Source organism: Ictalurus punctatus, chromosome 7 (genome assembly GCF_001660625.3).
Source record: "Ictalurus punctatus breed USDA103 chromosome 7, Coco_2.0, whole genome shotgun sequence".
NCBI classification, from domain to species: domain Eukaryota; kingdom Metazoa; phylum Chordata; class Actinopteri; order Siluriformes; family Ictaluridae; genus Ictalurus; species Ictalurus punctatus.
The window spans coordinates 13,183,073-13,206,333 of NC_030422.2; the positions used below are offsets into that span (position 1 = coordinate 13,183,073).

The 23,261-nt window shown below is 39.7% G+C and overlaps 1 protein-coding gene across 7 annotated transcripts in view; it reads right to left on the reverse strand.

Annotated features, from left to right (window-relative positions):
- Positions 1-16,960, reverse strand: part of camk2d1 (calcium/calmodulin-dependent protein kinase (CaM kinase) II delta 1) — an 87,245-nt gene extending 70,285 nt beyond the window's left edge. For 2 of the 7 annotated variants that reach the window (XM_047156767.2, XM_053681265.1), the window contains exons 1-2: positions 16,674-16,959; positions 10,093-10,187 (exon numbers count right to left, since the gene is read on the reverse strand). In XM_047156767.2, the coding sequence (XP_047012723.1) occupies positions 10,093-10,187; positions 16,674-16,735 (157 nt within the window). In that variant the 5' untranslated portion in view covers positions 16,736-16,959. Of the gene's footprint in view, positions 1-10,092; positions 10,188-16,673 lie in introns of all 7 variants that reach the window. The other 5 variants (XM_017471642.3, XM_017471641.3, XM_053681267.1 and 2 more) reach the window with 4 other exon arrangements.
- Between the last annotated feature and the right edge of the window lie 6,301 nt (positions 16,961-23,261).

Sequence of the window (23,261 nt, forward strand, 5' to 3'; positions counted from 1 at the left end):
ATTAGGTCTGCACAATTCTTGAGACAATACAGGAATCACAATTTTTTGTTTTAGAATTGAGATCATAATTCTCACTCACGATTCTTCGTTACTGTGGGGAGCACAGTAGTCTAGGGCTTAGTACATTTGCCTTGCACCTCTGGGTTTGGTGGGTCGAGTTTGCATGCCCCCCCCGTTCTTTGGGGGTCTCCTCTGGGTACTCCGGTTTCCTCCTCAAGTCCAAAGACATGCGCTGTAGGCTGATAGGCGTTTCCAAACTGTCCATAGTGTGTAAATGTGTGTGATTGTGATCGGCATCCCATCCAGGATGTCGCCTGTTTTGTGCCTCGAGTAACATGAGATAGGTTCCAGGCTTCCTGTAACCCTGTGTACGATAAGAGGTATGGAAAATGGAGGATGGATGGATACGTTACTGCATTTTAAATTATTTGTCTGCAATTCCCAAAATCCTATTTAGTATAAGACTTTAATCACATTAGAGTGCCACGAGCACAGTGTGTCCTCACAAATTTTTAAGCAAACCAACAACATTAACAGCTGGTAAAATAATTGTTGTTTTTTTCTGTTCTTCTGCCAAGGATGACTCAAACTACCTGTGGGGGAAAATCGCTCTTGGTAAATGCAGTCTATGTGTAACGCGTCACAGTTTTGAGCAAGACAGCATGCGCGGACATGACTCACTCACCCCATTCATAGTTTAGTCATAGTTTGTTTGGTAATTGGAAATGCCAATAATTAAACATTTGTTTAGGACAAATTTGTTCCCACTTACAAGAAAGCAGGCATTTGAGCCATTTTAAAACTCATTCCCAGCTTGGCTTTCTCTCCTTTTTTCTTCTGTACACCTTCAGAAGTGTACAGATGTGCACAGAAGCAACTGATCACCAGAGCTCATGAATTTCTGTGCAATTGTGTGTTACACGCCTAGAAACTACTGAAATAAAAGTAACTGGAAAAGCTTCATCTGTCCATCCCTTTTGACATACTCTCTGAGATGACTCACCTCACTACCGGAGAAAGCACTTCATGTGTATGAGGTTGATGGTCACAGAGAATAGGGAGGAACAGTGGCATGCTGTTTTATGCAATGGTCGCCTGTGTGAAAATGCAGAATCAAATGGGTTCTTGAATTGAATTGCACTGAGAAAGCAAATGGGCATCTCTACATCTCTTGAGCACACCTGCCACTGGTGTAACAGTACATGCAATTCATTCATTTAATCATTCGCGCATGGGTCCAGCTGTGGTTTCTGTCTAATGAGCTAAGCAAAAGGCTAATGAGAATGTTATGTAAGGAGGTGTGTGCTTAGATCGCTCATAGAAATCAGCATGTATGGTTTTGCTTTGTGATTGAGCCATGTGAGATCAGCCATATAACTGACATTACTGTTATTAAAAAAAAAAAAGGTATCTCTGTTTGAAGTTCTTCTAATATAAGCTTTAAAGTCTACCAAAAAAAGGTCAACAGTAAACCTCAGTGAGTAGAAATTTAATATTGAAGATGACATTGTATCACATTTTATTTGCTTATGCTCGTGTGATTGATTCAACGTCAATTCGACTCAGTTTTATTTGCATAACGCTTCTAACAATAGATATAGTCACAAAGCAGCTTAACAGAGATCCGAATGGAGATTTAGATCCGTAATGGCCAAGTCAGAGATGACAGTAGGAAGGAAAATCTCCCCGAGACAATATAAGGAAGAAACCTTGAAACTCAAAAAGGAACATCATATCATACTCATTATCCCCTGAGCTCTAACACCTAAGACAACATGCATAAAAACATGCTTCCCAAGATGTGTATTTACATATAAACCCAGATGTGCACAGAAGCACACAACATTCCATCCAACTGATCACCAGAGCTCATGAACTTCTGTGCAATTGTGTGTTATACGCCTAGAAACTACTGAAATAAAATTAACTGAAAAAGCTTCATCTGTCCATCCCTTTTGACATACTCTCTGAGATGACTCACCTTGCTGCCAGAGAAAAATGGAGAGAGACAGAGACACTTACAAAAGCAAATTCACATACTTCTCAAAGTATCTGCATGTACAGTGCCACAAAACAAATACGACAGTGAAAGCTGTGAACCACTTAAATGTATCTGAGTTTATGCCATTATAAATTATAATAATAATAATAATAATAATAATATAGGGCGGGCTCTGTTTTCATGCTGGCACAGTGTTGGTAATCTGGTTAGTTGTCAGCATGTTTTTTCCACTCAGCTGTTGTGGCACGGAAATGAAAACGCCTGCTATGGAGGTGCAGCAGTGCAGCATGGTGAGGTGGGGGGCAGTACAGTGAAAGGGGGAGAGCAGTAGAGTACAGTGAGGTGGGAGCAGTAGAATACAGTGAGGTGGAGAGCAGTAGAATACGATCATATTCAATTATGAAAATCGTTGTCAACAAATCTCATTAGCGATTAGTCGGTCTGCGCACAGCATGGAGCACGTTTACTCATGGCCAGTTAATTGATTATGAAAATAATCGTTAATTGCAGCCCTAGCGGAGAACAGTACAGTGTGGTAGAGAACAGTACAACGTCGTGGTAGAGAACAGAACAACGTCGTGGTAGAGAACAGTACAGCGCGGGGGTACAGAACAGTACAGCGGGGGGTAGAGAACAGTGCAGCGCGGTGGTAGAGAACAGTGCAGCGCGGTGGTAGAGAACAGTGCAGCGCGGTGGTAGAGAACAGCGCAGCGGGGGGGGGGGTTAGAGAACAGCACAGCGGGGGGGATAGGGAACAGCACAGCGGGGGGGATAGGGAACAGCACAGCGGGGGGGATAGGGAACAGCACAGCGGAGGGGGATAGGGAACAGTACAGCGGGGGGGGGATAGGGAACAGTACAGCGGGGGGGATAGGGAACAGTACAGCGGGGGGGGGTAGGGAACAGTACAGCAGGGGGGGAACAGTACAGCGGGGGGGAACAGTACAGCGGGGGGGAACAGTACAGCGGGGGGGTAGGGAACAGTACAGCGGGGGATAGGGAACAGTACAGCGGGGGGATAGGGAACAGTACGGGGAGGTAGGGAACAGTACAGCGGGGGATAGGGAACAGTACAGCGGGGGATAGGGAACAGTACAGCGGGGGGATAGAGAACAGTACAGCGGGGGGATAGAGAACAGTACAGCGGGGGGATAGAGAACAGTACAGCGGGGGGATAGAGAACAGTACAGCGGGGGGATAGAGAACAGCACAGCGGGGGGATAGAGAACAGTACAGCGGGGGGATAGAGAACAGTACAGCGGGGGGATAGAGAACAGTACAGCGGGGGGATAGAGAACAGTACAGCGGGGGGATAGAGAACAGTACAGCGGGGGGATAGAGAACAGTACAGCGGGGGGGATAGAGAACAGTACAGCGGGGGGGATAGAGAACAGTACAGCGGGGGGGATAGAGAACAGTACAGCGGGGGGATAGAGAACAGTACAGCGGGGGGATAGAGAACAGTACAGCGGGGGGATAGAGAACAGTACAGCGGGGGGATAGAGAACAGTACAGCGGGGGGGATAGAGAACAGTACAGCGGGGGGGATAGAGAACAGTACAGCGGGGGGGATAGAGAACAGTACAGCGGGGGGGGGTAGAGAACAGTACAGCGGGGGGGGTAGAGAACAGTACAGCGGGGGAATAGAGAACAGTACAGCGGGGGAATAGAGAACAGTACAGCGGGGGAATAGAGAACAGTACAGCGGGGGGGGTAGAGAACAGTACAGCGGGGGGGGTAGAGAACAGTACAGCGGGGGAATAGAGAACAGTACAGCGGGGTACTGGGCAACGCAGCATATTGGGGGGCAGCGCAGTGTGGTGGGGGCAGTACTTGTTGATCTTGATGAACAAAACATAAACTTTTGTTGGTCACAAAGATTATTTTCTGCAATAATCTAAAAGCCAATGGAATAATCCTATAAAATTCGATCTGATTTTTGTTGAGGGAATCAGGGTGATGTTTGGCCTACAAAAACATGTCATCCCTGCAACACTCTATTGATAAATGGCGTGAAAATACAGGATTACATGATTGCTTCAGGTAATAAAAGCTTGTTGTGTGTACCACAGCATCTGTATGATTTTCAAGCTGATTTGTGAAGTGTGCGGGGACGCACTACCTCAAGACTGTCAGAAACAGCACCGTGTACGCTCGCCTTAACACTTATTTCACCATCATTGGCCTTTGCTTATTTTCTTGTTTGTGCCTTTAGATCATTACCCTGACATTAATACCTTTGACCACCCAGATTTGGATACAAGGGCAAAAGGTTTTTTTTTTGTTTTGTTTTTTTAAGGGAAAACAACAGTACATAATCCGCCATGTTCGTGAAATCTGACGCAGGGTTTATGTAATTGGAGAGCCATTTAAACGGGGAGCCATTTTAAAGGGGAAATGTGTGTTCACGAATCTGCAAATATTGGTTGTTTTCAGTTCACACAATTCTAAATGTGATAGAATGCCCGCTCTCTACTGCGTAAGGGCAACAATTTCTGAACTTTTCCACCAGATTGGAAAATATCACAAACATTGTTAAGTTGTTCAAACCCTGTCGTTTTATCAAACAAAAAATAGCATAACAGGAAAGGTTCCATTATCTACCAACTATTTTTTGGAAATATCTACACTGCAGTTAGAGTCAACCACCAGCTATTTAGCTGAGTGAGGAAGACATGTAAAAGTACAAGTACTACAGTATATACAGGTCAAGAAATGAAAGCATCGTCAATCCACACTGGGTTCAGGATCATGCTTTTCTTGAAAGTGAACTTGCTCCCAAGCACCCGAGCAGACAGTGACAGAAACTGTGTTTGAGATTTCTGGGAAAAGCAAGAGAAAATTTCAACTACAACATAAACCAAAAATAGTCTTGACCAAGCAAGGTAATCTGAAAATCACTCTAAGCATCACTAATCACATAGACAACTCTATAAGCTTCTTCTGATGCGGGCAGAGCTGGAGGATTCTCAAATGGACTAAAGATCTCCATACGTATTCTAAATATGCACACACACTTTCCAATTAACAGATATTTTTAATCACATTATTATTATTATTATTATTATTATTATTATTATTATTATTATTATTATTTAGTCCTGACAACACTGATTGAGGCTTACTGATGAACACTTCTGTACTGAGCTGACAGCACCACCTGCAACTCGAATCCCCATCAGAAAGATGGAGAAAGCAAAAGTAAATAATAAAATTAGCCGTGTTTGATACTAAGCAAGCTAACTTTTCCAATTTTATACATTTTTTGGAGTTCATTTGCAAATTGAGTTATTCATTCCTAATGTGTTCATTCTTAGTACTCCGAGGACAATCCATTTGCATGATTTCATTGCTCTATGGAACAAAATATGAAATATGTGGCACATTGAATTAGTTCTTGAGTTTTTCCAAAAGCCAGTTGTTCATGCTCATTAACACAGTATTGAGAGGAAAATTTGGTTTCTCTGTTTTCATTTATATCTGTGTATTTCTGTAAATTTGGTTCAGTTTACAGATAAGAATTATGAATTAACACAATGCTGCATGGTATCGTGACACTTCAGCTGGTATAGTATCATAAGATTGTTCATGTCTATGCTATCGTGACAACCCTAGTAGGTACAAAATGTTTTGACCTCTGCTATAAGAAACTTCTTAAATAATGCTGCAAGGCCTCGCACCAAAAATAAATAAAAACCTGAGGCTAAAACCAAAGCCGAAAGATTCAGTGAAGATTGCTGGAACTGGGGTTGCAATTTACAAACCAAATCCAGTGACGCTCAGGGGCATCAATGTGCCTTTTGAGCACCAGGGAATACACGTGGGACGGAAAGTGATTAATCTTCTTAAGTTATACCAAAGAACCCAAAAGTAGTCTAGGTTAGCGAGTCAGTTTACCCTAAAGGCTAACAAAAATGATTGAAGCTGCTCTCAATTCCAGTCACCATTCTCAGGTGATGACCCAAATTGGGCTCCCTGAAGGCTAGAGGAATGTCTATGGATTTGAAAGTGCTTCATAACTATTAAAGTGTTTTAAAACACAACGACGAGACTTCATACAGACTTTCATCCTCTGCTTGTATTTAAAACATCGGTTTCCCCATCACAGATTAAGATGTACCAATAAGGCATCTTAATAGATAACAATGACAATCTAGGACTAGACTCGATCTACTTCTAATCACCTATCTGCAAGAGATACTAGAAAACAATAGAATATTACCTGAAAAAACATCTTCTAAAATTCCAAGTTTCATTCGTGGTGCTTTCGCATCGTTATAAAATCCAAACGAGCAATTTCACCGTTCGTGTTTCTTATTCCACCTCACAACAAAAATTCAGTAGAGAGCCAGCAGGTCATTTTATTTACTCAACACTACAAGTGTATATAGCATGGTATTACAGCAAATTGAAGTTGCATTTAAAAAAGTTCCATAATGTTCCATTTAAAAATAGATTAAATAAAATTATACACGTGTGCTGAATATTGTTTGTGCAGGCACACACACAAAAATTATATTTTTTTAATTACATAAATCTCCCTATAAAAAAAATTATAGATCAATTAGAGTCAATGGCCTAGAGCAGAGCTTCTCAACCTTTTCTAACTAAAGCCCTCCCAGGCCTCCTCTATCATGTGGCACCTTCCCCCCGTTTTTGACAGACAGACAGACAGACAGACAGAGTTTTCTTCATTTTGTGTTTATGTACATTTTTTAATTACTTTTCATAATTTTTTTTATAAAGCTTTTATGACTTTTATAAAACTATATAACGGACGGGTATGGAACATGAATGATATAAAATGTTTCTGAGTACTATAACTACTTTGAACAAGAGAACTAGGCTGTAATAATGTGGACTATTTTACATGTAAAACATGTTGCATTACATTCGTCTTGTGTTCTAAAAACATTCGCATATGAATGATGTAAATTAGGATGAAGGGCGCGTCTCGTTATCCATGACATTGTTAAATCTCCGGCTCTCAACCTCTCACTGAACAGAGCAGACGCAGAGAGAGGTGTGAGTGCAGCGGGAAAGCAAGACCTCGCTTTCAGGACAGTACTGGTGACATTTGGAAAATCACTAAGGTTTGTCCAAGAGTCGCTAAAGGGGTCTGAAAAGTCGCTAAGTTGGCAACACTGGTCTGCACTGACAGCTAGATAAAAGGCTAAGCTCCGCCTCTCCCCAGCAAAAAGAAAATACAGAGGGAGAGGGAATGCGGGGTTTTTCATTTATGCACATTCTATTTGAAAAGCAATAAAATACACAGAGTACCCAAATGATGCCCTGTACACAAATTATGTCTGTGTATAACAATTTGCGCCCCCTTTCCAAGCTCTCCATGCCCCCCAGGTTGAGAACCATTGGCCGAGAGTGAAGTCACAGAAAAATTTTTAGAAAATAATTTTTAAAAAAAAACAAAGTCATTTCAATAAAGCACAAGCTATTTTTACAAGTCAAATCTGTACAAATAATCTATAGATGTTCAGTCAAGCAGCGTCCATGCAAATTCCCAACATGTGCAGTCATGCACAGGTTGATGCTGTGAAAACAAAAAAAAAACAAGTTCTTCCATCCACATGAAAAGAGAATTTTTAAATTTCCCTACTTTTGAGGACTTTCATTTTTATGGCACAAATCAACACAAACACAGGAATGACTTTTCTAATCAGGTGGGATGTCATTTCCTGAAGGAAAACTATGTTTTGGGAAATAACAGCTGTGTTTTTGCACTAGCGTCTGGAAGGATGTGAGTGCAGATACTCAACCTTCAGCTCCATGATGGAACTGCATTTTGCTGCACTTATTTATTTGTACCTGCCAAATGAACACATGCAACCAAACTCAAAGGCTTCCAAAATAATTCATTCTTTTCATGTCATTAAATTTCACACACAGGGTCTGAAAATAAGGGTGAACTTCAGCTCCATCGCTCAGTATTGATGGATCCCAGCAGAGATGGCTTTCTGTTCCTGAGCTTCATTTCTATTCAGAGCACAGAGCTGCGAAATAAGGGGAATCCCTCCTCCAGTCTCTGAACTGAACTTCAACATATGACGGTGAAAGAGATTTGTCTTCCTCTCCATCCCTCTCTCAATATTCAAACATCCACTCTCTATCTCCCCCTCTCTCAATAGCCCTCTTCCTCTAGCCATCGACCGCTCTCTCCATCTCTCTCCATCCTCCACTCTCCCCATCTTCCTCTTTATCTATCCATCTCCCTCTCTCAATATTCCTCTTCCTCTCTCAATATTCCTCTTCCTCTATCCATTTCTCTCCATCGACCACTCTCTACATCTTCCACTTCCTACATGCATCTCTGTCCATCTTCCACTCTCTCCATCTTTCTCCATCTTCCTCTATTTACCTCCATCCCACTCTACATCTCTCTCTCCAGCTGCCTCTCTCCATCTTCCTGCTTCTATCAATCTTTCACTCTCCATCCGCGTCTTCTTCTCTCGAGCTCCCTCTCTCCATCTGACAGCTCCCTTTCCCCATCTCCCTCTCTACCCATAAACAACCCTCTCTCCATATTCCTCTCTCTACCATCTATAGCCCTCTCTCCATCTGCCGCTCTCCATCTTCCTCTCTCTCTCTCCCCATGTACAGCCCTCTCTCCATCTTCCCCTCTCTCTCCCTCTACATTCCTCTCTCCATCTGCCTATCTCCATCTTCCTCTCCATCTGCCTCTCTCCATCCTCCTCTTGCTCTCTCTCTCTCTCTCGCCATCTTTCTCTCTCCCAATCTCCCCCTCACCCCATCTGCATCCCACTCTCCATCTTCCTCTCTCCACCCCCCAGCAACTTACACACGCATGCACACGCACTTACTTACAGGTATTCACAACCCTAGGAATCCTCAACCAATAAATCAGGAGTAAATCAACATACTGTACATCACTACTTATTAGGTTTTCAGGTTTCTTTCTCTCTCACATACACACATTCACACACTACTCTCCACCTATCACAGGCTACCCACTCTACCCCTCTTTTCATGCAAAAAAAAAACAGATGAGCCCCCTGCACACAGGCCCTCCATTTCTCAGTGGTCTATTAAGGATTCGCTATGAGTCAAGAGAGACACATAAGAGCCATCCCACACTCTCACATACTCATACTGTGGCAGTAAACAGCTGCCAGTGAAAGCCCTGACACACATGAAAAGACACAGAAATTCAATGCCCAACCTCATCGTGAAACTGAGTCACTGTGAGCTGGAGAGGTGAGGAAGCCGGCCAGACAGTGGGTTCTGGGCCAAGAGTTGGTGAGCAAAACAGAGGCATTTAAAAGCACATCATTTAGATGGGGTCTCTGTATGCTGTCTGAGGTGTGAGATTTTACTACAGCATTTCTTGCTTTTAATAACATTATCACTGCTCAGACTAGGTTAACGTAATGAAGAGAATGTTATGTAAAATCCATACACCCACCCTCAGTTTTCTTTTCTGGTATATAGGACAGGCAACAACTGCATTAAATACCGCTGATCATACTGTTCAGGTGTACATTAAAGAAAAGATATACAGCATATTCATGGGGTGGCTATAGCTCAGGTGGTAGAGCAGGTTGTTCACTAATCGTAGGGTTGGCGGTTCAATTCCTGGCCCACATGACTCCACATGCCGAAGTGTCCTTGGGCAAGACACTGAGCCCCAGGTTCCTCCCAATGGCAAGTTAGCGCCTTGCATGGCAGCTCTGCTACCATTGGTGTGTGTGTGTGTGTGTGTGTGTGTGTGTGTGTGTGAGTGTGAATGGGTGAATGAGACACAGTGGAAAACGCTTTGGATAAAAGCGCTATATAAGTGCAGACCATTTACCATACTCATGACCAAGCGCTCCAGCTAAAAACCCCTGAAGCAATCTGTGTCCTACTGCACTGCTAGACAAACCGTTCCACAGTCACTTATCATTTAGTCCCAGCTCTTTAATAGTGAAAGAACAATATTTACACTGGTCTTAGCACACACACTTTCTGTCACTTTTTGGGTCAACCTGTGTTTCATGAATCTCCAAAAGCTTGAGTTCCAAGATTTTTGTTCTCTAAACAGTGAAAGCTTTAAACGATTGGACTTCAGAGCTCACCCCTGGCAGACAGCTTCTTGGTGTTGATAATTTTGGCAGCGTACTCCTGTCCAGTGGAGATTTTCATACATCGTCTCACCACTGAGAAGGCTCCTCTGTAAGGCAAAGGCAAAACCTAGTTTAAACATTTATAATAGCTCAACGAGCTGCTAAATAGTGTTATGAAGAAACAGTCGACCAAGAATGAATAAGGTGTAAATGTTATTCCTTGCTGCTGATGTGGGGGTTCGGCAAGCTACATAAACTGTAAATGGTAAGTTTCAAGGATGTGCAACCAGGTGAGGGTTGTAAAAGTTAAAAATGATGTAGCTCTTTAATAAACTGTACCTCCACGATCGCAGAAAAGCAAAATCAAGCATTCTCTGCAATATTAGGAGGAACTTGGCATTTTTCAAAATTACTGCAGATTTTCTCCAAATTTGGGACAAGACATGCGTCAAATGACGTCATCAATTCGCATTCGGCCAAAGCCCTCTTCGTTTCATGTGGGTCAATCATGAGGACAGCTCAAAGTTCTCATTTACCAACAAAAAATCACTGTGAAAACAATTCCATGCAATTGCAATTTCGCCAATTCAAGTAGTTTTCCGCAAATGTGCAAAAGCACAAAAAGCGCAGCAAATTGAATCACAAATTTAGAAAAAAGCCGCAGCAAAATCAAGTATTTTTGGCCGCAACAATAACAAAAAATATAAAAATCTGCAAAATCCTGTACGGACTGAATAAAGAACGTGCAAACAACTCACTCCAACAGGCCTGTGCAAGATACTGCGAAGCTGCATTCACCTGAACCAAACATGATACATTAAAGATCAGTGGAACGCTTGCTCTATTGTTGATCTATTGTTAATTTCACTCAAAATAATGTAGGGAACGTATTTATGCAGCGTGCAGATGCAGTAGGGATGGACGAGGCGATTTAGACTTAAACCTTGATCACGCTATTTCATAGTACTTTTTTGCACTAACAATGCAAATGACGATTCGAAATTAGTAACATTCAGCGATACCTTTTTGGCCACAAGTCACATCAGCATACATTCTTGACCGCCGTACAAACACAAACATTGATGCAAAAAAAAAGGTAAAACATAATCCTGAGCATCATCAAATACTAAACTAATTTTATTCACAAATTCAAATTCCAGTGAAAATGCAAACACCAATACTCGCAGGATTCATAAACTAACCTCCGCCTTCTGTCGTGCTTCTTCTCGTTCTACATGCGAGATGCCCATGTTGTAGCGTGTGGGCACGTCACCAACTATATCGTCAATATCGCGGGATGACAAATTCTTATCATGGGGAGGAATTGTACCAGTATATCATGGACGATACGATATGGCACCGCCCTAAGTTGCAGTTATTAATTAATCAGATGAAAGGTTAGGAATTAAACATGACAGGGTATGAAGTTACAGGAAAATAATCATCAATGGAGTCGTTTTATGAGGCCTGACCAAAGCATACAGTGCCCTCCACTAATATCGGCACCCTTGGTAAATATGAACAAAGAAGGCTGTGAAAAATTGTCTTTATTGTTTAACCTTTTGATCTTTCTTTTTTTTTTTTAATTCACAAAAATACTCTGCTCTCATGGATATGAAACAATTGCTATATATATATATATATAATCTCTTTGTTAAATATATGTGTGCAACAATTATTGCCACCTTTTCAGTCAGTACTTTGTGCTACCTCCCTCTGCCCAGATAACAGCTCTGAGTCTTCTCCTATAATGCCTGATGAGGTTGGAGAATACATGGTAAGGGATCTGAGATCATTTCTCCATACAGAATCTCTGAAGATCCTTCCAATTTTGAGGTCCACGCTGGTGGACTCTCCTCTTCAGTTCACTCCACAGGTTTTATATGGGTTTCAAGTCAGGGGACTGGGATGGAAATGGCAGGACCTTGATTTTGTGGTCAGTAATCCACTTCTGTGTTGATTTTGATGTATGATTTAGATCACTGTCCTGCTGGAAGATCCAACCACACCCCATTTTAACCTTTCTGGCAGAGGCAGTCAGGTTTTCATTTAATATCTGTAAATGTATCCTAACAAAATGTCCAGGTCCTCTGGCAGAAGAACAGCCCAAAATCATTGCAGAGCCACCACCATATTTAACCGTGGGCATGAGGTACTTTTCCATATGACTACCTCTCTGTGTGCACCAAAACCCCCTCCAGTGTTTATCGCCAAAAAGCTCTAAATAAACATCATAGATCAAGTTTTTTGATGGCATTCCTAATAAACATAATGCAAACACACTGTAAATATGATTTGGAGTTTGACTAAAGTTAGCAAAGTTGAACACTGATAGATTTTATTCATATCAGAGTGTTCAAGGGAAAACAATTGTAAGGAGTTTAAGAAAAACAAAAGAGCTGATTTCCAATGTTAATTCTGATGAACACCACAATGTTTGGGAAACTAAAGTTAAATGATCAGGTTGTTGAGATTGTGGAAAGGTTTAAATATTTGGAAACTTATTTGGATACAAGGTTTAGTTTTTGAGAGAATGTAGACAATATTTGAAGGAGAGCAAGTCAATGGTTATTTCTTATGCGTAAGCTTACGCGTTTTGATGTTAGTCAACCTGTTTTGGAAATTGTACACAAAAGTCATGTTGAGAGTAATTTAATGTTTAATATTACAGCCTGGTATGGTAACTTAGGAGAGAGGAATAAAAATAAGTTGCAGAGGATAATGAGAACAGCAGGAAAAATAATAGGATGCCAGCAAAGACAGCTTGATAAACTGCATTTGCTGGCAATACACAGATGCACAACAAGGGTTGTATTTGACTCCACACACCCACTTAACTTAGAATATGTAATGCTTCCATCTGGAAGAAGGTATACAGTCCCAATATATCTTAGAAAGGTGTATAAACATTCCATTAGACCAGCGGGAACTAGGATATTAAATGAAGGATAAGCAACCTCTTGTGAGAATAATTTTTATATTGAAATATTGTGTGTGTGTGTGTGTGTGTGTGTGTGTGTGTGTGTGTGTGTGTATAATTTGTGAATTGTGTATAATTGTGTGTGTTTTTAAAAAAAATAATTTTTAAGAAAAGCCAAAGAAGAATTTCCACAATGGTGGACAAGAAAGTCAAATCAAATCAAAATTCAAAAATCAATCAATCAATACAACTGTGCAAATCATTTCATATGCTGATTGGCTCATCTCCTGTTTAATCTCCTGGGAAGCTCTTTTGGACTATTTTAAAGTGATAACTCATATTAATGTACCCCAATGTTAAATTGTGGTGCTCCTATGCAAAATGAGTAAAAGTTGACAGGTCTGGTAAAATAAAATAATATAATATAATATAATATAATATAATATAATATAATATAATATAATATAATATAATATAATTCGAGTAAACATTAATGGACATCATGGTACTCTACTATTGTGTAGAGAAGATTTAATCATTATATCACACAACCCTAATGATATTAGAATGAGCACATCAATATAAATCTGTGATTTGCCTCGCAGCTGGTGCTACTGTCAGAGACATGCCGTTATAGAAAATTAATCAACACCTTCTGACCAATCAGATTCAAGAATTCAACAGCGCTGTTGTATTAAACAAGCACCATTTTATTAGCATGGGCAGGTCATTATTATTAAATGTTTCATTTATCTAAACTGAAACGCTAGCAATCAGCTGTGTGTAAACACATGTGTGAGTAAGCATTTAGCATTAGATATGAAATAAAAGTAATTCCCCTTTATCACTTTATATATATATATATATATATATATATATATATATATATATATATATATATATATATATATATATATATATAATGTGTGACATTAAAAACCATGACTAGACCATAAGTGACAAATTTTATTATGGTGAAGTAAATATGGCTACAACCATATTCCTACATACAGTGTTTATAATCAGTTGTTGAATATACTGAATATTCATTATGAAGAATTTTCAATGGAGACTCAACATTGCTAGAACAATTGTGTGCTGGAGAATAAGTCAATGTTTGGAAAGAATATAAATATCCTGACTGTCTGATTTTCCTGTTGATATTAATGGCGTGTCTGTTAAATGTGCGCAGCCTGTTCGGAGCTGTTCTTGACTCTACACTTTAATTTGAACCTCACATTAGGTCCTTCACCAAATCTGCCTTTTTGCACCCTTACCAACATCATCTTCACTTTTTCTCAAATGTGAAGATTAGCATTAAAGGGAAATCTACATCTAGTGCTTAATGCATAGATAAATAGGCTTATAATAGTCTAGCGGGAGTGGTCAATTCTCTCTTCTCATAATGGAAAGCAGAAACTTCCAACAAACAGCAATTTTGTGTCTAATGCACAGATAGATTGGTGCTCTAATAAGCTTTAATGCACAAGATGGAGCCATTAGTAGTATCTGCAGACATTCAAGGCAATAATTTAAAGAGCATTATTTGGTTGATTATTATTTAATAACTGCAATCTTTGGTACTTTTGTAAAGATTCTTATGCCTTATAAAACACTTCTAATATAGAGTTGTGTCATGTACAGTGTTGTGCCGCTACAATAACACTACAATTCCCCCCGAGATCAATGAAGTGTCAGCCTGAACTGGGTAGTTCAGTTAATTTATTCTTGTAATGCAAATTGGATTTGGACTTGGACTTTTGTCCACATCCTTCTTTACCGTCTTATTTATTTCCTCTTAGTGATCTTTTTTTTTGTACATGGTGGAATCATTAAGGTTTAAGGTTACCCAAGCATAGAGTTATTTGAGAGCTCTAGAGAAGTAGCCATACACCAGACCAATAATGAGCATCAGTACTGAGACCAATAAAGGCCTGGAATTCTGGTATCAAATCAGAGCAGACATATTTTGTGTGCTGAACACAATTATACTGATTGGCAGGCTTATATGTAAACACTGGACACAACGTGGCTGAAAGGACATCACCATCATTCCACTGAGAGTCAGCTTACAGTAAGGATATCAGTATCAGATCGATATCAGGCATCAGCCAGTACTCATCAGGCACTGATGTGGGTATCAGATCAAAAATTGGAACAGGTCAGATCAGTGATTTATCTAATGTTAATATTCATTCATCTTCAATAAGCTATTTATCCTGGTCAGAGTCGCAGTGTAGAGTCTATCTCAGGAACATTGGGCATGAGGTGGGTATACACCCTGGATGGGACACCAGTACATCACGTGCACACGAGTGCCCTCACTCCAAGGGGCAATTTAGAGTTGCCAATCCACCTAAAACCAGTGCATACAGGATTTCCTGATTTTTTTTTGTGTGATCATTGCAGCCAAAAATGCTTGATTTTTCTGCGGCTTTTTTCAAAATCTGTGATGCAATTTGCAGAGGTTTTTTTGTGTGCTGTTTTTGCGGAAAACTTTCACAGTGCTGTTTGTTGGTAAATGAGACGTTTTGAGCTGTACTCATGTTCGATGCACATGAACCGAAGAGGGCTTTGCCTGAATGTGCGTTGTTGTGATGTCACATGACACGCCTTGGCCCAATTTTGAAAATTTGCAAGCTCCTCTGAATATTTCGAAGGTTACTTCATTTTGCATTCATTTCTGCGATCGCAAAAAATAACAAAATCCTGGAAGGGACTAACTGGCTTGTTTTTGGGTTGAGGAGGAGGGAGGAAATCGGAAAATCCAGAGGAAACCCTCGAGGTTCCCCTACACTCCCTGACCAACAATGCTATTTTATTTTAATTATTTTACAGGGATACAAAAAGTGTCTGCATACTTCTCAGAGTTTAGGTTTGGAGAGGTAACCTATACTATACCTACCAAACATTTATGTCCATTAGGCTGGTCAGAGTTTATCTATTGGCTATAAGATTTACATGGAGATATCCTGTTGTACTTCATTTAGAATTGTATGAATGATGAACTGTCATATAAAAGTACTTATTACTACGACGGTTTATGCCAAAACAAAAACACATTCAAATAGCTTAAACTGTCTGGTCATCGCTTAGCTCGGCTAATGAAGGCTAACACTATACACTAATATAAAATGTTACCTTTCCTACAACTTTCAGTGCTGGCCAATGAGAATGCAGCACAGCAGCGCTTGTTTGCCTCTGATTGGTTGACAGCTTGTGCACACACTGTAGCCTGCTGTACGTGTGGAAAAGCCCTTGGTTTGATGTTTTATTGAGCAGTGGGGTGTTTAGTGCTTCGGGCATTAATCCAATACACATGAAGACGATGACGGTGCCGCTGATTCTAGCATAACAGTTCATATACATATATACATACACACACTAATACATACATACAGATGCATATTTTTTTCTTCTTCTTTTTCTATGGGGGGATTCGTACAAAAACCCTATCGTAATTAAAAAGTACGTTTCTTGTAAAATTGCACAATTTATTTATTTAATTATTTATTTTGGCGCAAGTATAGAGTACAAAAATGCAAATATCAGAACAGGCGTTAGAAAGTAAACTATACAAAGCATTTAAAAATATATCTAAAATATATAAATAATCAACCTGAGAAGTTAACCAAATGCACCAGGTTGTTTTTAAAGTGCGTCTGTAACTTACTTGCCCAGTTCTTCATAGAGCTGATATTCGTCGGTGAACCTGGTACAGGTGGTCGCAGCCATGCCGAGCAAGACAGCCAGGTCAAATCTGAACAGCAATCAAGTCTAATGCCTCGCTTCCTCAGCTGTGCTTCACAGAATGAAAGTAAACGCCTAAATGCTGCGGAGAGAAGAAAAAGTCTGTCAGCTCTCCGCTCGCGCAGGTGTGTTCTGTCTGTGTTCTGTCTGTGTTCTGCAGATGGCTCGCGCTTGAGTGAAGTTGAGAGCGTCGATCTGCTCGTGCGGCTGCTCGGACGTAAATGATCCGCTTTCGCCTCTTCCTGATTCGGTATAGAGAGCCTGAATATCCGCTTGTACAACACTGCACCCTTGCGGCCAATACAGGAAGTACCCATGAAAGGCATTATGGTGCGCTCAAGTCATGTCGGAAAATGTAGAAATGAGCCCTATTGTAGTAGCGTCACCTATTGCTCCTTGGCTATTCCCTTTACCATTAGTAGATCTTAATCTGCAAGAAATGATTACTGATAAAAAAAATAAATAAAATGAATATATATTTAGAGCAGATAAATATTTAGAGCAGACTTAATACTCAATGCTTACAATTTTCACTGAAGGTTCTAAAGATCCTGAAACAGGTCAGGCTTCAGCAGCTGTACATGTCCCACGTTTTCAAGTTAAAATTGGTAAAAGAGTATCCGATCAAGTAGGAGTCTATTCAACAGAGATTGTAGCAATATTATTAGCTATCAGGTGGATGGAGGATACTCGGCCAGTGGATGCGGTGATGTGCTCAGATTCATTGTCAAGCCTTATTAGTGGGAGATCCTCAAGATAAGACATCCATCCATTTGCTATACCACTTGGGGGGAACTTGGAGCGTATCCCAGGGAGCATCAGGCACAAGGCGGGGTACACCCTGGACAGGGTGCCAGTCTACCTCAGGGCACAATCACATACACATACACATACCCGTTCATACAATATGGACACTTTGGACATGCCAATCAGCCTACCATGCATGTCTATGGCCTTGTGGAGGAAACTGGAGTACCCAGAGGAAAACCCTGGCAGCACAGGGAGAACATGCAAACTCCGCATACACAGTGCAGCGGTAGGAATCGAACCCTCAACCCTGGTGGTGTGAGGCTAACCACTAAGCCACTGTGTTCCCAAGACAAGACATTTTATATGAAATTATTTTCAGTATGCAAAGAGTAAATAAGTTAGGAAAAAGTTAAGTGTTTCCTGTGGGTTCCAGCACACGTGGTAGTGGATGGAAATGAGGAAATTTAGCAAAGTTTATCATTTAGCAAAGCAGGTGCTGAAATGATCACATATAGAAATGAATATATTCCACTAGATAAAGCAGAAGATAAGGCCAAAATCAGAACAGCTGTGAAAGGGAAATGGCAAGAGCATCAGAATGAGGAGAGAAGAGGAAGACATCTTTATTGTATTCGAAATCAAGTAGGAGGTGAAAGAGGGAATTTTGACAGTAGAAGAGAACACACAATCGTTACCAGACTTCACCTTGGGCACACAGCTCTAAATTATTCCCTATATTGAATGAGCAAACATGAGTCTGGGAATTGTAGATTATGTGGATCAGCAGAAACTGTTGGAAGAATTAAGAGAAATGGGGACAGGAAATCTTACACTTAAAACACTGCTGCATAATGGCTTGAATCATCACAAAATATGTAATGCATTAATGAGATACTTAAGAAAGGTAGAATTGTTTAATAGGATTTAGAAGGTAATATAAGGTAATAATATAAGGTTTCCTCTGGGATCTCTGGTTTCCTCCCAAAAAAACATTATTGGTCCTTAATAGTAGCCACTAAACATAAACTGACACCAATAGAAGGCAACAAATTATCAGTACAGACCTTTACAGTTTCCATTAAAACCAATACAATTCCCATTATAACCATTAAAACCATTACAGATTATATGAGGTTTTCTTTTGTTATTGTTAATTTTTTGTTTGTTTGTATGTTTCCAGTACAATCTAGATCAGTGGTTACTGAAAATTAGACCATCATACCAAGATACATCAATTCAGGATGTATAGTGCTATGCAGTACTCTCAGTACAGAGCTTATATACCCCATCTAGTGGTCTAGAAAAGTATGTACTGGACCTTTGATAAGATATAGTAGGGCAGGGCCAAAAATCTCTGTCCACTCTCCCAAACTGCTGTTATTTTATCTTATGTCCACAACAAAATTCAGCAAAGTATACACTATATGGCCAAAAATATGTGGACACCTGACCATCACATCCATATGTGGGCCTTCCCCAAACTGTTGCCACAAAGTTGGAAGCACACAATTATATAGAATGTCTTTGTATGCTGCAGCATTAAGATTTTCCTCCAGTGACACGGTCCCAGCATAAAAATGCTCCTGTGCACAAAATGAGCTTCATAAAGACATAGTTGTCTGTGTCCATGTCCAACTTCACTAATGTTCTGGTGGCTGAATGGACAAATCCCCACAACCATGCTCCACAATCTAGTGGAAAGTCTTTCAAGAAGAGTGGAGGTTATTATAATAGCAAAAAAAGGGGGTAATATATCTTGAGAGGAGTGTTCAAAAAGTACATATGGGTCAGGTTTCCACAAACTTTTTGACCATATAGTGTATTTCTCAAAAAGCTACATTATTCTTTATTATTGTTTCAAATTTTCTGAAAGGACTAAAAATTATAACGGATAAAGGACCATATAGTGACTGATTAAATGTCATGTATTAGTTTCTAAAAGCAACAGTTATCATTGGGGTTTAAAAGTGTTTGTTAGCATTTAACTATTTGAAAATTGGGTGTGAACAGCAGATTCAGATAGATTTCATCTTTGTGCAGTGTTTTATTTTAAACGATTTTTCTCAGTTGAAGAGCTTATCATATTACAGAGAACCCAAAAAACTGCAAAGCTCTCTGTCCTGTGAAGACTTTCCCATGGAGGAACGCATACTGGCTGGACACTCTTTCCATAAATGTCTTCTTCCAGAAAGCTTTGTCAAATCAATTATATCATAAGTTGAAGTTGTTGTTTTTTAAATATATGTTTATTATTATTATTATTATTATTATTATTATTATTATTATTATTATTATTATTATTATTATTATCAGTAGTAGTAGTGGTGGTGGGAGTATATATGAACAATAATGATGGGAAAATGTATTTAACAGAAAATCACACATTTGTGAATGTTTTATTTTTAATATTGAATTGTAATACTGACCTGCATAAATAAGTACTGCATGGCTATTTGTCTGAAATATCTTTCAGACAAATAGTTAATAGTTAATAGTTATAATAGTTAAAGTAATCTTTGGAAAAGAATAAGCCTTTAGTTAAAATATGCACCTTTTTGGAAGTATTGCTAAAAAATAAAACCCACCTAATGGTAATAATTTAATAAATGTATGAAATAACAGTGTTTGGAGGGTCAGTAGCAAATGGTTGTGTTCCTTCCTCTTGCACCACCCATGTTGTGAATTTGTTAAAAAAGCTGCCATTCCTACTCTCCCCCTTCTTTTCTACTGGAGTTTCAGCTGAAGGAAACTCAGACAGCCAAGAATAACCGTAGATGTCAGACTGGGGCCTAAGCTTGTACAACAGTCTAAGCTTATCTATATAGTACTTTTTGTGCTGTTTAGTGTCCTAATACCTACTTATCTTTTTAACATTCTGCTAGTCTTGCTTAAATATAATCAGCAAAAAAGCATAAACATAAAAAAATAAGATAAAAGTATATCTTATATATAAATCTGTCAAATCTGGTGTAAATATATGAGCTTAGAACATAAAAAAAATACTGTATATGTATCAATATTTAATTTCACATTTTATGTATACAGCATGGTACAAGATATCATCATAAACCAGTTCACACTAAGAAATCCATTCCATTAGTTCCACCTCACATACATAGGCTGATAAGAGACCATAAAAATCCATGAAATTTGACCTTCCATAAGAATTTCGTCATCCCACAGGACACCCAGTGTTTCCTGTAAAGGGGATTATAAGCAGTAACCTTTCCACTTGATTAAGTGTGTAAAACCATAAAAATCAGCAGCTGGGCAGATCCTCTCTATTAGACTGAATCATAGTTTCATGAAAATTTTCCCACAGAAAAGAAGTGAGGACTAAGTGTATTTATTTACATTAAGTCTGAAAACATAAAGCCTACACATTTTATCTTATGAGTACATATATTAATTGTTTGTACATTTCATTTTAATATGATTGTTTAAAGGATTGTATTGTGTTACTTTACAACTGGATTCTGATAATATCTTAATCCCCTTCTCAGGCTTGATAATATCCTGGTTTACACATTTTGGTGGAAAAGAGATTAGAGAAATAGCAGTGGATCGCGACAATATGTTACTTAAATTTTTTAAAAAAATCTCCTTAGTTAAAATAAGCCCATTTTTGAAAATATTACAAAAAAATATTAAAATAAATAAAAATAAAAGAAATGCTTGCATGAAAAGACAGTGTATTAGTTGTGGGAATGGTCCATTACACCAGTGGTTTTCAAAGTGCCGGCCGCCAGGGGGCCTCAACAATTTGGTGTGAAAAATAAATAAATACATGATTTTCTCTTTCTCACTCTGACAACCACACACACACACACACACACACACACACATACACACACACACACACACACACACACACACACACACACAAACAATCAGTTCCTAATGTAATGTACTGTAAAGATGTAAGATGTAATTATTAATTTAATAAAGGGGGGGGGGGGATATATTCAGAAGTCTGTATTTTTAATGTGTTTTAAAGACATCTTGCAAAGGGGGGGCCTCGGGCAAATGTTAATGCTATTTGGGAGGCCTTGCCCTGGAAAAGTTTGGGAACCCCTGCATTACACCACCCATGCTGTTAATACATTTGAAATGTTGCCACTCCTTCTCCCCCATCTCCATAAGTTTTGTTTCTCTTCTCTTCTCCCATTAAAGCCAATAAATGCTTTAGTGCTATGCTTTTAGCATGTAACAATAAATGAAAATTGTTAATTAGTTTGCTTAACTGTCTATGTTCATAGTTGGTGTTATTAGCTAGATAGCTAGTAGCAAAGTCTTGGCTAGAACTCTTTCACTGGAAAACATAAGTAATTTTTTCTCCTGCATAAATTTGACCGAGTTATGGGGAAAAAAGATCCTGATATCTACTTCCTTTTTTGGAAGTATAAGGGTTGACCAAATGTAGATGATGCTGAGAAGGGAACGAGACATTGTGAGAGCTTCATGCTGTGAGAAGCACCCTCACCAGTATCTGAAGCTTGTGTATTATCATGCCTATTTATAGGCCTGCCGTGATCAGGTGACGTGGCAATTAAACGCGTCGCATTATGTAAAAATGGCACCTGTGAACCACACCATCAGTTTCTATTATCTGAAGCGAAAATGCAATTCGCAGGCATGCCTCAGTATGACAAAGTTATGCAATGTCTCGTTCCCTTCTCAGGGAACAGGGTTACATGCGTAAGACAGATTTTTCCTTTCAAAGGGAACTCAATGTTGCATGAGCTTCACACTGTGGGAACGAGAATATCCACTCCATCATACTGAAGCCATGGCCTGTTCAAAAGATCCGAGCCCAAGGGTCACTGCAAGACACTCAAGCCCAGGGTGGAATGTATATCTAGGCTCTAATATTGAATGAATGTGTGCGGGCAGAATTATATGGCTTGGATGGCAAAGCCGGGCTCCCTAAATTACCAGCCATCAATGGAGATTGGTAGCTCACAAATGCCTCCTCCACCTTCGGCATAGCTAAATAGCCGTGCCGTTCATTCCCCACGATGGCCGAATAATCTTATAAATACAGCTAGTATATGGTTTTGTCCAGAAGCTTGATATTACATCATGCACTTTTGGAAAAAAGGGGAGTTTTCTGCAGTGTAAGGGAGATTTATTTTCACTGGGGAGAAAGCACTCATCCAGCCTACTACAAGCCACTCCCTCTTCCCTGGGCCAGTCTAGATTTAGACTGCCTTAGTAATCACTTCAAGCAGCTCTTTATCTGCTTGAGAGCTACTCTCCGTTTTTGGTGCTCCAACTCTAGACACTTCACACAGAATGTGCGCGGTTCACAGGTGGTGTTTTTATATTCCTCGATGCGCTTAATTGCCATGTCACCTGGTCACAGCAGGCCTATAAATACGCATGAGGTTACACAAGCTTCAGATACCGATCACGCGCAAGGGCGCTTTCCACAGCGTGAAGCTCACACAATGGTGTGGTCCCTTTGAAATGGAACTGTCTGTGTTACGGTGTTGCAGTATAACAGTGGTGGGTGACTGTACAAACTGTTAGTAGTGTCATGACACATGCACCTCTTGGCATTATGCACTGAACTTCAGCTGATTTGGCAGTAGGCTCACCTTCGTTCTCTTTCTCCATTCTCTTCTAATATATTTTAAGTGGAAGACATTATTTTAAGACGTTCTAAGTGTCTGACATTAGTGTTTAGTGAAATTGATTAAAATGTGTTTTAATCCATGGAACAAAATGGGAGAGAATGAGCAAGGGAGCAACATACTGC